Raw genomic sequence first — 13,690 nt, 5'->3', positions numbered from 1 at the left:
TTATAGCCTTTGTTTAATTAAAAAAACTACATTTTTTTTGCTCGAAGACCGTGTATTAATATTAACGTATTCGTCAGGTTTTCTGTTTTGTGACACCCAGCGTTATTTTTTTAATATCGCTTTATTCCCTTTGTTTAATAAAAAAAATATTTTCCTCTCGTCCACCGTGTATTCATATTAACACATTCGTCAGTTTTTCTGTTTTGTAAACAAGTGGAATTCAATAAAGTTTTTTTAAGCAGCGCTTCCTGTATTCGTGTACACTATTCGAAGCGGTGTCAGATTGAACGGTTTCCTGTTAGCATTAGCTTTAGCATTCGACTAAGAAACAGCGCAAAAGCTAAAGTAAGTCAGTTTTCTATATTACGCAATATACACAACAAACAAGCCCTTGTCGCGACTTTGAATAAAACAGTTCAAATATGTTTTTTTTTATTTAGTTGGTGCGCGAGCACTTTATCACTTGAAACCCAACGCGCTGGTGGAAAACGTAAATAAATAGAGAACGTAGTACAGCGATTCGTTAAACAGTTATACATTCGTTGTAGACCCTCGAATACGAAGACACGCGTTACTACGCATGTATTTTTCTATAATAATTCATCACACATTTTCTAATAACATTAAAGTGCATTTAAACAGCTTTCAAATTATGTATAGATTATTGTTCTATGACAAATAATAAGGAAATAATGGATTTTTTTTTATTTTCGAAATATGAGGGTATCTTCTGCCTGTATTACACAGTTAAAACAATAAAAATCTGTCACCGAGTTCTTTATTACAGTTTAAACTATCATAACTTTCTTAATTTTTGGCAGATCTTAGGTACCGAGTAAGGTACCATTGGAAAGCTTTTGAAGTTCTAAACAAGAACAGAAAACACAAAAAAAGATGAATTAGCAAATATCAACGATCGAATACAGGCAGATTTTGGTCAGAAATCAAAAATGCCTGTCACTGAATACTAGGAAAGAAAATTGCGAGCTCTAGAAATATATATGCTAATGCTTCTATTTGCTTGAAAATTGGCAGTTATGGAGAAGAATATATATCCTACAACTTCTATGAGTTATAAAAATACAACTTACTCACCTTTATAAACTGTAGTGTGAGCAAAAAGAGCGTAAACTTCAATCAATATTTTTCCCCGTTTCTCATCGTATTCGGAAATTCCAAGAACCAGCATGGACGGAAACATGTGTAATACGTCATCATAAGCTGCATAGCCTGAAAAATCCCACCAAAAACGATTACGTACTTACACCTGGGAACGGATTATTCTCATTTTAATGGTTTCTTAATGGGAAATTAATTTTTGGGATACACACTTTTCGCCTTACACACTGTCTGGGAACCAATTAAGTTCATAAGTTCATATTATTATTATTATTATTATTTAGCATTTTGTTTGTGTTCTAAAGCAAAAAGAGACGACTTTTAAGAATGCGACGGCGTGACAGAAGTTCATATCTCGGCCTGCTGCTGCTGGCGTCGCAGCTCTACAAGCTGGGATTGGACAACATCCCTCCCGTCACACTGGCCATGCTGGGCCTCAACGCTTACCTCTTTCTCTTCCCTGCGGCTCCTCTGATGAAGGTATGCAACAGTTCCGTTCGTCCGTCCGTCCGTCCGTCGGCTCACATGCTAGCTTATCACCCCAACCCCGCAGGCATGCGTGAGTGTCCATCAGGCCTACTGGTCAGGCGAATGGCGCCGCCTCCTCCTATCTCCTTTCCACCACGCCGACGACATGCACCTCTACTTCAACATGGTGTCGTTCGTCATGAAGGGGATCCGTTTAGAACGGCGCCTGGGCGGCGTTTGGTTTGCATATGTGCTGGCAGTCTTCTCGCTTCTCACCGGCGCGCTTTACCTGGCGCTGGAGGCAGGGCTCACCCAACTAACCGAGGACCAGTCGTACAGCGCCGCATGCTCCGTCGGATTTTCAGGTAGGGCTTCCAACAAGAGAAATAACAGGGAAAATATTGATTGCATTCAACTTTGAATAACCAACCAGGCACCCGTGGATTACAGACAATGGCTGCGGTACTGCAAAATTTATGCTGTGTCATCAGGGCTTTCATTTCTCCGAAAGCAATTCTTAGCTTGTATCCACTGTTGCATTCCTATGTTTGAAGGACAACCGACAACATTTTTTTGTTTCCTAACTGACATCAGAAAAACGTTTTATAGCATCTAAAATACCCGAAACACGCAGATTGATATTTTTAATCAAATGCAAAACACCAATAAAAATGACTTAAACTTAAAGTGTCCCAAAACTGCCACAAAATGAGCTCGGAACTGGGCAGATTCAGAAAGTCCCGCCCCCTTGTTTGTGACGTCACTATTGGTCACACACTGCCTTGCTCCAGAATCAAAACAATGGCTTCAGAGAGTTCAGATTCGGAGAAGATGCTTTCTTGTTACTCATCCACTTATGAATATGATTCATATAGTTCCGAAGAAGAAAGCATAAATGTTTGCACTCGATTAAAGAAGTCCTGTATAATTTTGAGGCGTCTGGACTCCAATGTAGCATCCCAGAAAATGCACAAGATGGCGCCCAAGCTCCGTTGGAAATGGGCTGATTTGTCTGCTGGGAATTTGTGTCAACTAGTATGAAATAGTAGTCTTGGTGCAGAACACAATGATTCACCATCGCAATCCATCAACACGGATCAACACCAAGTTTTCAGACCAAACAAAGTACCCAAAATGCATTGTGTGTCGCTTTCTCGGTCAGGGGCGTTCCTTCAGTGACGTCACGTACGGACTCGTCACCAACTCAAAAACAAGACTTCCTGAATATTCAGCGCAAGTCTTAAAACGTCAAATATAGCGATACGCGGTGGAATCTTTGTAAAATACGCTCAGTAGAAGTCATTTGAAGTGATTTTACAAATTATGGACACAACTTGTCCGAAGGCGTCGGTTGTCCTTGTGACAATGTGATTAGAATTAAAAAAAAAAAAAAAAACAATTCAGAATATTTATTTTGATGTGTATTAGGAGTGATATTTGCACTGAAAGTCTTGAACAACCACTATCATCCCGGCGGGGTGACATACGTGATGGGCTTCCCGGTATCCAACCGCTACGCTAGTTGGGTGGAGCTCATCCTTATCCACATCACAGCGCCAGGGTACGTGAGTCCCTTTTTCACTCTGGAGTGAAGCAGCAAGCGGTGTGGGCGGCATTGACCCGTCTTCCCCATCCCCACCAGGACGTCCCTGATTGGCCACCTGGCAGGTATCCTGGTGGGCCTCCTCTACACAACCGGACCACTGAAGAAGATGATGAAGATGTGTGCTGGTGGGTTTGATCATTTTTGCTTGCACGTGTGATTTTGCTGTCCCAGAATTCTGCCATCCAACAACTCCCGGTTGAAGTATTCTGCAAAATTGACAAATAAAACTACAAGAGAATCGTATTCACTGCCAGACGATGTGCAAAAAATGTGTGTGCCCGTGTGGCTGCCGCTGCTCACCCGCAGAAAAAATATCCTGTGACTGTAAAGTGTCCATGAGAGTTTTGAAAGGCGCTTATAAATGAAATTTATTATTATTATTATTATTATTATTATATTATTATTATTATGTTCATTTGGTCTGCAGAACATCAGCTAGCTCAATGCTAGCATATAATGCAAAAGACCATAGACGAGCTAACGGAAATTGATGAAACTGATTCACCGAACCCCTAGGGTTCGATCGAACCACTGTCATCGCTTAATACGCTATCACAGAATACTTTACATACCATAATTGTTCTTCTCATCAGGGCTGATGTCATTCAGCACCACTGCACCCAGAACGTACTACAGATCCTCAGGTAACATATAACACACTTTTTTTTTTTTAAATAGTGCCCAAATACCAATCATCTGGTTTTCACGTTAGGCTACAGTAGCAGTCACTCCCAAAGCAATCAGTACACAGCAGACGATGGAAGATCAACGTACACGGGCGGAATGACGGAAGAGGAACAGTTGGAGGCGGCCATCAGGAACAGTCTCAGAGAAACAAGTTGGCTACATATCCTACACATCAATACTTTTGTGACAATGATAACATTTATCATGAAGAGCAATTCATGCTAATTGCTAACTTGGATTCTAGTAGCAAATGCTAAGTGGCTAATAGGCTACATTGTTACTCACTACGCCTTAACAAACTAGTCTGAAATGCAAGAGCCAGGTAACTAGCATGTGTGCTAGCGAGATAGCCAGTTGAGCTTGAGTCTTTCTTGAAGTAAACAACATCGCTAACGTGTTTTTCAGGACCCCCTGGAGCTACGTTTGCGGCGCCACCTCCGTACGGCTTCCGTTTAACCGATGAGGAGCTCCGTGCCAGGAGGTTGATGCGATTAGATGGACACATGTGAAAAAAAGTGCTAACCACAGAAACAGATGAACTTTGACCTTTTGGAAACGTTTTGATATTGAGAAGCACTTTTTTTTCCAATGCTGCTTTTTTATTTATTTGCAAATGACTCCTGTTTGATAATTTACATTTGTAATAAAATATCCATCAATTCATTCATCCACTTATTCCCGGGAGAGCATGCAAACTACACATGAAGAGCACAGCTGGAATTGAACCTGGTACTTCTGCACTGCGAGGTCGATATGCTAACCATTGGACCGCCGCATGGCCCATATTAAAATATTATGGATTAAATTCGTATAGTCAACATTATAATTTTTTTTACAAAGATTTTTCAACCTTTAAATATCAACCTTTGTTCATATTTAATAATGTTGAAAAAATATTATTCAACCTTTATAAAATATTCATTTTAAATCAATTTTTAAAATATTTTTATGATGTATTTTCACTTAATTTTAGGCCCTGTTTGATTTGTGTATTTTTTAAAGTTATTTAATTTTATTAATTCATTTTTATTTATTCATTTATTTTGAATTTTTTTTTTTCCGTTTATTCTCTTTTATTCATATTTTTTCATTGTTTTGCTGTATTTGAGCTTGTTTTCATTGATTTTAAAGCTGGTTTTTATTTGCCTTTATTTTCGAGATTTTTGCTTTTTTATGGTTAAAGTTTATTATTTTATTACATTATTTGTTGTTATTGTTATAATTATGTACAATATTTTTCAACCTTTACAAAATGTTCATTTTTAAAAAAATATTTTTAATATGTATTTTCCCTTACTTTTAAGCCCTGTTTGATTTTAATGTATTTTTTAAAATTATTTAATTTTATTAATTCATTAAATTAATTATAATTTATTTTTTTTCTGTTTATTCTCTTTCATTAATATTTTTAAATTGTTTTGCTGTATTTGAGCTTTAAGCTTGCTTTCATTGATTTTAAAGCTGGTTTTTATTTGCCTTTATTTTCCTGATTTTTTTTCTACATTATAGTTTTGCTTTTTTATGATTTAAGTTTATTATTTTATTAAATTATTTTGTGTTTCAAGTACATGTACAGGAATAACAGAAACAGTCTACGTTTAGTATTGAGGTAAAAAGGGTCAGAAAATGAAACTAGATTGAGTCAAACACAGTTCCTGGGTAGAAATTCCAGAGTATACGTTCCCATAATAATAATAATAATAATAATACTTTTGATTTATAAGCGCCTTTCAAAACTCTCAAGGTCACTTTACAGTCACAGGATCCGTTTTTTTCTGTGGGTGAGCAGCGGCAGTCACACGCGACAGCGTTCACTCAACCCGGAAGTAAATAGATAGTAAGCTAGCTAGCCACCTAGATAGTCATATAGTCAATAGAAAGCTAAATAGAGAGAAAGCTAGCTAGCCAGCTAGTGGATAGCTAATAAATACCCACCAGATAGCTAGCTAGCCAGCTAGGTAGCCATACAGCTAATAGCTAGCCAGCTAGTTAGATAGCTAGATTCCATTGTTTGTTTACTGTCCTCAATGCATTGGGAACAAGGGCCAATTTCTGTTGGGGAGTGACAGAAAATCTGCGAATGTACTTTGGAACAGTGTCTGTAGCTACAGTATACCTCTAGTTACTAGAGGTACTAGAGTCTAGTAACAAGAACTAAAGTAATTTCCCTTTTACTTCCAAATACTTGGTATTTTTGGGACAAGGTCTTACACATCTGATTGGAAAGCATTCATAGTTCCAGGAACTAACAGTCATAAGTTCTCGCTCCTGTATTTTGTAGTGTTTTCAACCTTGTACAGATCCCTAAAAAAGTTTTTGACACAAGGTTTCGTACTAAATACCTTCTGCTCGTCACTGGAAGTTCTTGTTTGGTAAGGTAGCACCGCTCATGTCAAAACAAGGTTTTGGACTCAATTATAAAAGATTTGTTTTGTCAGTTGGGAGTGACGCAATGAAGATTGTCCACGTGGACCAACAACATTGGTCCACGTCCATATTCAAAAACTTTTTACTGTACTTGGAATCAAAACCAATTTGATGTGACGGTGAAAGTCTGTTTTGGAGCCAGATGTGTTCTTGAAGAACACTACCTCATCAGTTAAAGGACAACCGACACCTCAAGACAAGTTGTGTCCATAATTTGTAAAATCACTTCAAATGACTTCGACTGAGCGCATTTTACAAAGATCCACCGCATATTATAGTTATATGTTACATTTTAAGACTCGCGCTGAATATTCTGGAAGTCTTGTTTTTGAGTTGATGATGATCCCCTAAGTGACGTCACTGAAGGAACACCCCTCACCGATAAAGCAACACACAATGCATTTTGGGTACTTTTTTCGTCTGAAAACACAGTGTTAATGGCGAAATTAGAAGGAAAACTACATAAATAACGCGATGGTGAATCGTTGTGTGTTGCATCCAATTGCGGTAACACGCATAAAGGTGGTGTAAGTTGACACAAATTCCCAGTGGACAAATCAGCCCATTTCCAACGGAGCTTGTGCGCCATCTTGTGCATTTTCTGGGCGCTACATTGGAGTCCAGGCGGCTCAAAATGATCCGGAAGGACTTCTTTAATCGATTGCAAACATTTATGCTTTCCTCTTCAGAACTATTTGAATCATATTCATAACTGGATGAGTAACAAGAAAGCATCTTCTCCAAATCTGAAGCCATTGTTTTGATTCTAGAGCAAGGAAAGACGTCCTGGCGTGACGTCACGAACAAGGGGGCGGGACCTTCTGAAACTGGCCATTTCCGGTTTCATTTTGAAGTCGTTTTTGGACACTTTAAGTCATTTTTATTGGTGTTTTTCATTTGACTAAAAATATCAGTAATATCAATAACAAGAAAGCATCTTCTCCGAATTTGAACTCTTTGAAGCCATTGTTTTGATTCTGGAGCAAGGCAGTGTGTGACCAATAGTGACATCACGAACAAGGAGGCGGGACTTTCTGAATCTGCCCAGTTCTGAGCTCATTTCGTGGAAGTTTTGGGACACTTTTTGGGTCATTTTTATTGGTGTTTGGCATTTGATTAAAAAAATCAGCCTGTGTGTTTTGGGTATTTTAGATAATATAAAACGTTTTTCTGATGTCAGTTAGGAAACAAAAAAATGGTGTCTGTTGTCCTTCGAACATAGGAATGCACCAATGGATACAAGCGAAGAATCACTTGCGGAGAAATGAAAGTCCTGATGACACACCATAAATTTCGGAGTACCGCTGCCATTGTCTGTAATCCACGAGTGCCTGGTTATTCAAAGTTTGCCGTGAACATTCGCCTACTGCAATTGGGTCTCTGTATCTCTGCAATGGCTTTGACTTGAACACCTGTCCGAGACCTGGCTAGCACAACTTGACTTCAAGCATCATGCACAGGGGTGTGGTGTCATCTCTTTTTTTTTTTGCATTCTCCCGACAGCGTTTGTCTGCTAATTACGCATTAACGACATGGGCGTTATCCGACTGTGTGAAACATACCTCGTCCAGTTTGTCTGCTTTCACACACGTCATTACCGTCTTCACATCATGGCTTTCAAGTCGAGAAAATGGAAGTTCCTACTCCTGCTCAATGTGCTGGGACTTGTAGCAATATTCATTTTCTTGCAAAACACCAAATTGTTGCAAAAGGATCTGTTTCTGGAATTGAGAACTCCAGTCCTGCCCGATCCTGAGATTCTGGAAAGGACGACGCAAACGGAGCCGGTGTCTGAGCCAGAACTGGAGACGACAACAATTGTATTGGTGAAAACAAACGACAACGTGCAGGATCGTCTGAAGGAGAGGCTCAACTACCTGGAGGACATCGTCTTCAAACACCTGAGCGGTAGGACTGAACCTGAAAAATGCTACATTGTTTTCCTAACCCACGCGTCGGTTATCAGTGAATTCCCGAGCGGACTGAGTCACTTTCATCCAAGGTCAGGTTGATTATTTTCACTCAGCTTGTTGGATTTGGACTTTCTGAAGCTCGTTTTATTTTGTACATGTTTGTGTCCCGAAGTTGAAGTCAATTTAATCTGACATTGTTTAATCAGAATCAGAATCATCTTTATTGGCCAAGTATGTAGAACATACAAGGACTTTGCCTCAGCTTTTTTGGTTAGCGGTATTAACCAATTTGCTTTACTTTTAACCGAGCAGTTTTAAGAGTTTTCCCTAATATCAACTGGTGACCAATCCGCATTAAACTTGTGTGTCTAAGTACAACTATCATTACTTCTTAGGCCAAAGGACTTCTCAGGTCATTACCACATAGCGTTATAGTGTTAAAGATTATCAAATAAAGCTATAATTTGCAGATGACTTGACTCATGATTGTGCCGTATTCAGGTCTTTCCAAACGTCTGGGCCTGGTTGAGGGCTTTGGCGCTCCGGGATCTGATGGTGTTCCCTTCACGCTGTCCCCAAACGACAAAGCCAAATCCGAAACTCTGAGGGATAAATACGGCTATGATTCCATCATGAGCGACAGGATCTCTCTTGACCGAACCATTCCGGACTTTAGACCCAGCAAGTGAGTGCAAATACTTTTTTTTGATATATGGGCCATTCAAAAGAAATCATCAAGCAACAATAAGTGTCTGTGTGTGTGTGTGTGTGTGTGGGTGTGTTTGTGTCTACATGGATTTGTGTGTGTAGATGCAAAGAGTACACTTACCCGACAGATCTTCCCCAGATCGCCCTTATCTTCATCTTCGTCAATGAAGCCCTGTCCGTCATCCTTCGCTCCATCCACTCAGCTGTCAATCACACACCTGCCCATCTGCTCAAGGAAATCATTCTCGTTGACGACTGCAGCGACGACGGTACGGACACAAAAGAAAAGGTCAAGGGATTCAGCAAAACCGGCATTTTGATGAAAGTACTTAAGGTTGGCCGCAATTTGCGGTGTTCTCACCACAGCGTTTAGCATACTTTTACTTTCAACCGGAGAGACACTTTTTCGTTTTAATGACCACCACTCCCTGGTAGAAATTAAGCTTAATTGGCCTCAAATGCCATTATTCATATACAGTGATACATTGGCTTATGAACTTAATTGGTTCCCAGACAGAGTGTAAGGCGGAAAGTGTGTGTCCCAAAAATTATTTTCCACTAGGAAACCATTAATATGAGAATAATCCGTTCCCAGGTCCCCATAAAATATAATTTTCTACTTTATACTTTTCTAAGCTTTAAAAACAAAAAAGCGACGTTGGTTGTCCTTTAAAACTAACACAAAATATGCCTTATTTTATGTGTAATAAATATGCTATGTCATTATAATTAAAGAAATAAACTGTCTGTATAATAAAGTCATTTTATTTACCTTTGTGATGGTCGTTGATGGCTTGATGGAATGGAGTGGCCGGTTTTATTAGCATTAAACATTTGATGAGGAACGTAAGCTTCTTCTTTCACCATCTTGAGGAATGATCCCTTGTAGGTGCTTTCTCTGTGATAATTTTACCTAGTTCCTCATCAATTGTGTTCTGTTTATCTGGGTTGATAGCTTTTTGCATCAAGTGTACAGATGGCTTGCGTAACCGAAGACTGTGGGCGGGGAATAGAGGACAAAAAGAGTCGGCTGCCATTTTGTTGTTAGAACGGGCTTGTTAGCGAATGACACATCACTCATTGAGGCAGCTCCGTGTACAAAAAAAAGTTTGTATGCCAAGGTAAAATTTTCATAAATGTAACGTTTGTAAACCGAAAAGTTCGTAAGCCAAGGGGTTCGTAAACCAAGGTATCACTGTATGTACAGAATCTATTCTAACCGATACAAATGTTTCAGTCTTATTTCCATGATGCTGTTTTCCTTCCCCTTCCCAAAACCGCAACAAAACTGGCCTTTGAGCAGCTCATCCAAGCAAAAATATCTGGAGAAATCTCTGTATTTTGCTAAAAGATGATGTTCCTGATTTCCTGTTCTGTTGCAGAGCGACTGAAAGGCCCGCTGGAGGAGTACGTGAATAAACGCTACCCTGGTTTGGTCAAGATTGTCAGGAATCAAAAGAGAGAAGGTCTGATTCGGGCCAGGATCGAGGGCTGGAAGGTGGCCACCGCCGAGGTGACGGGAATCTTTGATGCCCACATGGAGTTCACCCCCTTCTGGTGAGGACGTCAAATCACTTTTGTGGACCATCCGTCCAAGATACGCCTACCTTGTTCTATCAGGGAAAAATCGGGTTGTAAAGTCTACATTGAAATTCTGTTATAAACCAAAACAACAGTACTTAATTCGACACGTCAAGAGTTTCTGAGATGAGACTCCACAAGGAACAAACCAAGCAACTGTAAAATATTAACTGTAAGCCATTGCAAATCAGTAGGCTGCGAGGCACATTCCTGAAAAACACATGTTCAATAAATGCCTCCCATTGACCCATCAGAAATCTGCTGCTAACCAAAAAAGCAGCACCTGACCAGGGATGAGAATGCTTTCAGATGATGCGTCAAGTGACTCATCCACTGAAGACAGATGACTAACTTGTTCCCATTAAAATAAAATTGATAAACTGGTCATTGAACGGCATTGATGAAAAGGTTTCTTCGGCCGTCATCTGTACTTCTTTGAAGGTGTCGGACGTTTTCGCTTCTTATCCAAGAGGCTTGGTCAGCAAACTAAAATTTGCTGGTAGTTTTGGCCGTATATATATATCTCTACTGTCCAGAGGTGCTATGATAGGTCCCTGCTCTCAGGTTGGGGGGAGCAGAGGACTATTCCCTGAGGCTACACTGATTACTTCTAGTGTCCTGCCTGATTATGGGGTCTACGACTGGCCTGATTGTTCGCTGACGAAGCCTCTTGGACAAGAAGTGAAAGGTCCAACACCTTCAAAGAAGTACAGATGACAGCTGAAGAAACCTTTTCATCAATGGACCACTCCTGTACAACTGAAAGTTTACACAGACGTATTGAAGGGCATTGGAACTCTGTTGCCAATAGAATACACAACAGACATACAATCAATGTCTCAGATGAAGTACAATATCATAAAAAAAAAATCACGTTCGTGGATGCTATCATGCTGATATTACAGTAAAGAACAAAAGTCTGTTGCTAACCAAGCTATGTGATCGCCCCCCCATCTAGGGCCGAGCCGGTTCTGGCGCGGATCAAAGAGGACCGCACAAGGATCATCTTGCCTTCCATCGACAACATCGACCATGATACCTTCAAGTTGGCCTCCTACGGACAACCGGCCCACGGCTACGACTGGCAATTGTGGTGTAAATACATCAACCCTTCAAATTCTTGGAAGGCCCTGAATGATGACTCTGCCCCCATCAGGTGGGTCACAATGTGTAACCTATCCATCCTTTATTCGGGCGGCTTAGTGACAATATACATTCTCATAAAGTCTGCAAACAATAGGCTCAAAGGGTACTTTCAGGAGGATTGACTACCATGAACCTAAACTGAAGTTACTTAGGATGCATGGAAGAATGGGACTACGTCTGACGCCATGTTGAAACGTTGTATAGAAAATATTATTGTTAATTTGTCTTTTTCGGGGGGGGGGGGTCACATGACAGAAGTCCCGCCATGATTGGGTGCTCCTTTGTGGTCAACCGAGTCTACTTTGGGGAGCTAGGCTTGTTTGATCCTGACATGGAAGTCTACGGGGGAGAGAACGTGGAACTCGGTATTCGGGTTAGTATCCCATATGGTTTCATCACCCCCCCCCCCACACACACACACACACACAGCAAATGTATATACAGTAAAGTCTCGTTATATCGATATTCAAGGGAGTCCGGAAAAATATCGATATAACCGGGACTATCGATATATCCGATATCGATATAACAAGACTTTACTGTACATTCAGGACAATTATACTGATTGGCAGCAACTACGAGAAGCCCCAACTTCTCAAACATAACAAACAAGATGGACCGAAAACATGAAAAGCACAGCAAGCCAGTGGCTAGCACAAAAACTAGCCGCCACCACAAAAATTTAACAGAGGTTTACGTCTTCTTCTCTTCAGACATCAAAATCAAAATGGACTTCAAATTGTCACTATCCAGTGAAAAACACATTGACCCATTTTTGTATTGAAAAACCTTTACTCTCACAGAAGAGTAACAAAATGTAACACAAAATACTAAGTAGCGGCGATTTGTGTTAGCCTCCAAGTTTTACTGGCTTTCTAGTTGCTGTATACCTTTTACATTTCAAAACGAACTTTTTACATTTCAAAATGTAAAAAGTATACAGTAACTAGCAAGCCAGTAAAACTTGGAGGCTAACACAAAACACTAGGTGGCTGTGTTTTGTGGTAGCCTTCAAGTTTTACTGGCTTGCTAGTTGCGGTATACCTTTTACATTTCAAAACGAACTTTTTACATTTAGAAATGTAAAATGTATACAGCAACTAGCAAGTCAGTAAAAGGTGGAGGCTAACACAAAACACTAGGTAGCGCCGTTTTGTGTTAGCCTCTAATTTTTACTGGCTTGCTAGTTGCTGTATACATTTTACATTTCAAAATGAACTTTGTACATTTTGAAATGTAAAAAGTACACAGCAACTAGCAAGCCAGTAAAACTTGGAGTCTAACACAAAACACAACTACCTAGTGTTGTGTGTTAGCCTGCAGGTTTTACAGACAAAAGCACTGAATGAATGTTGACTAAGCTGTTATGACTGTGTAAAGATAGTGTTTAATTCAATATTAGCTTACATGTTGTGTTTTGTGTTAGCCTCCAAGTTTTACTGGCTTGCTAGTTGCTGTATACTTTTTACATTTCAAAACGAACTTTTTACATTTAGAAATGTAAAATGTATACAGCAACTAGCAAGTCAGTAAAAGGTGGAGGCTAACACAAAACACTAGGTAGCGGCGTTTTGTGTTCGCCTCCAATTTTTACTGGCTTGCTAGTTGCTGTATACATTTTACATTTCCAAATTAACTTTGTACATTTTGAAATGTAAAAAGTACACAGCAACTAGCAAGCCAGTAAAACTTGGAGTCTAACACAAAACACAACTACCTAGTGCTGTGTGTTAGCCTCCAGGTTTTACAGACAAAAGCACTGAATGAATGTTGACTAAGCTGTTATGACAGTGTTTAATTAAATTAGCTTACATGTTGTGTTTTGTGTTAGCCTCCAAGTTTTACTGTCTTGCTAGTTGCTGTATACTTTTCACATTTTGTTACTCTCCTGTCACACAAAACCTACATTTGTAGTCATCATTCACTCCGTAGTGTTTGTCAAAAATCACAAAGAATATTAACTGAAAATGTGAAAAGCATATCACAGCAAGTCAGCTAGTCTAACTCGCCATTCGCTAACACAAAAACTAGCTAT

The 13,690-nt window shown here is 39.7% G+C and overlaps 2 protein-coding genes across 3 annotated transcripts in view; both read left to right on the top strand.

Moving 5' to 3' along the window:
• Positions 1-248: 248 nt before the first annotated feature.
• Positions 249-4,847, top strand: rhbdd1 (rhomboid domain containing 1). 2 transcript variants are annotated; one of them, XR_016117166.1, is made up of 8 exons: positions 249-345; positions 1,425-1,599; positions 1,673-1,952; positions 3,016-3,148; positions 3,230-3,318; positions 3,787-3,837; positions 3,906-4,202; positions 4,286-4,847. XR_016117166.1 is itself a non-coding variant. In XM_089013751.1 (8 exons), the coding sequence occupies exons 2-8, from the start codon at positions 1,447-1,449 to the stop codon at positions 4,387-4,389; spliced, it is 936 nt and encodes a 311-aa protein (XP_088869877.1). In that variant the 5' UTR covers positions 249-345; positions 1,425-1,446; the 3' UTR covers positions 4,390-4,842. The 2 variants fall into 2 exon arrangements, 1 of the variants encoding a protein (XP_088869877.1); XM_089013751.1 differs by having other exon boundaries at positions 3,906-4,031; positions 4,286-4,842.
• A 2,992-nt stretch (positions 4,848-7,839) lies between these two features.
• The window catches only part of LOC148888688 (polypeptide N-acetylgalactosaminyltransferase 17-like), a 10,959-nt gene continuing 5,108 nt past the window's right edge, over positions 7,840-13,690 (top strand). The window contains exons 1-6 of the mRNA XM_089013845.1: positions 7,840-8,215; positions 8,722-8,905; positions 9,031-9,197; positions 10,311-10,485; positions 11,468-11,665; positions 11,911-12,028. Coding sequence (XP_088869971.1) covers positions 7,840-8,215; positions 8,722-8,905; positions 9,031-9,197; positions 10,311-10,485; positions 11,468-11,665; positions 11,911-12,028 — 1,218 coding nt within the window. The remainder of the gene's footprint in view (positions 8,216-8,721; positions 8,906-9,030; positions 9,198-10,310; positions 10,486-11,467; positions 11,666-11,910; positions 12,029-13,690) is intronic.

This window comes from Hippocampus bargibanti, linkage group LG14 (assembly GCF_051943395.1).
Source record: "Hippocampus bargibanti isolate YZ-2025 linkage group LG14, ASM5194339v1, whole genome shotgun sequence".
NCBI classification, from domain to species: domain Eukaryota; kingdom Metazoa; phylum Chordata; class Actinopteri; order Syngnathiformes; family Syngnathidae; genus Hippocampus; species Hippocampus bargibanti.
Note: the sequence above shows the minus strand (reverse complement) of the source record. Positions and strands in the feature narration are given on the sequence as shown.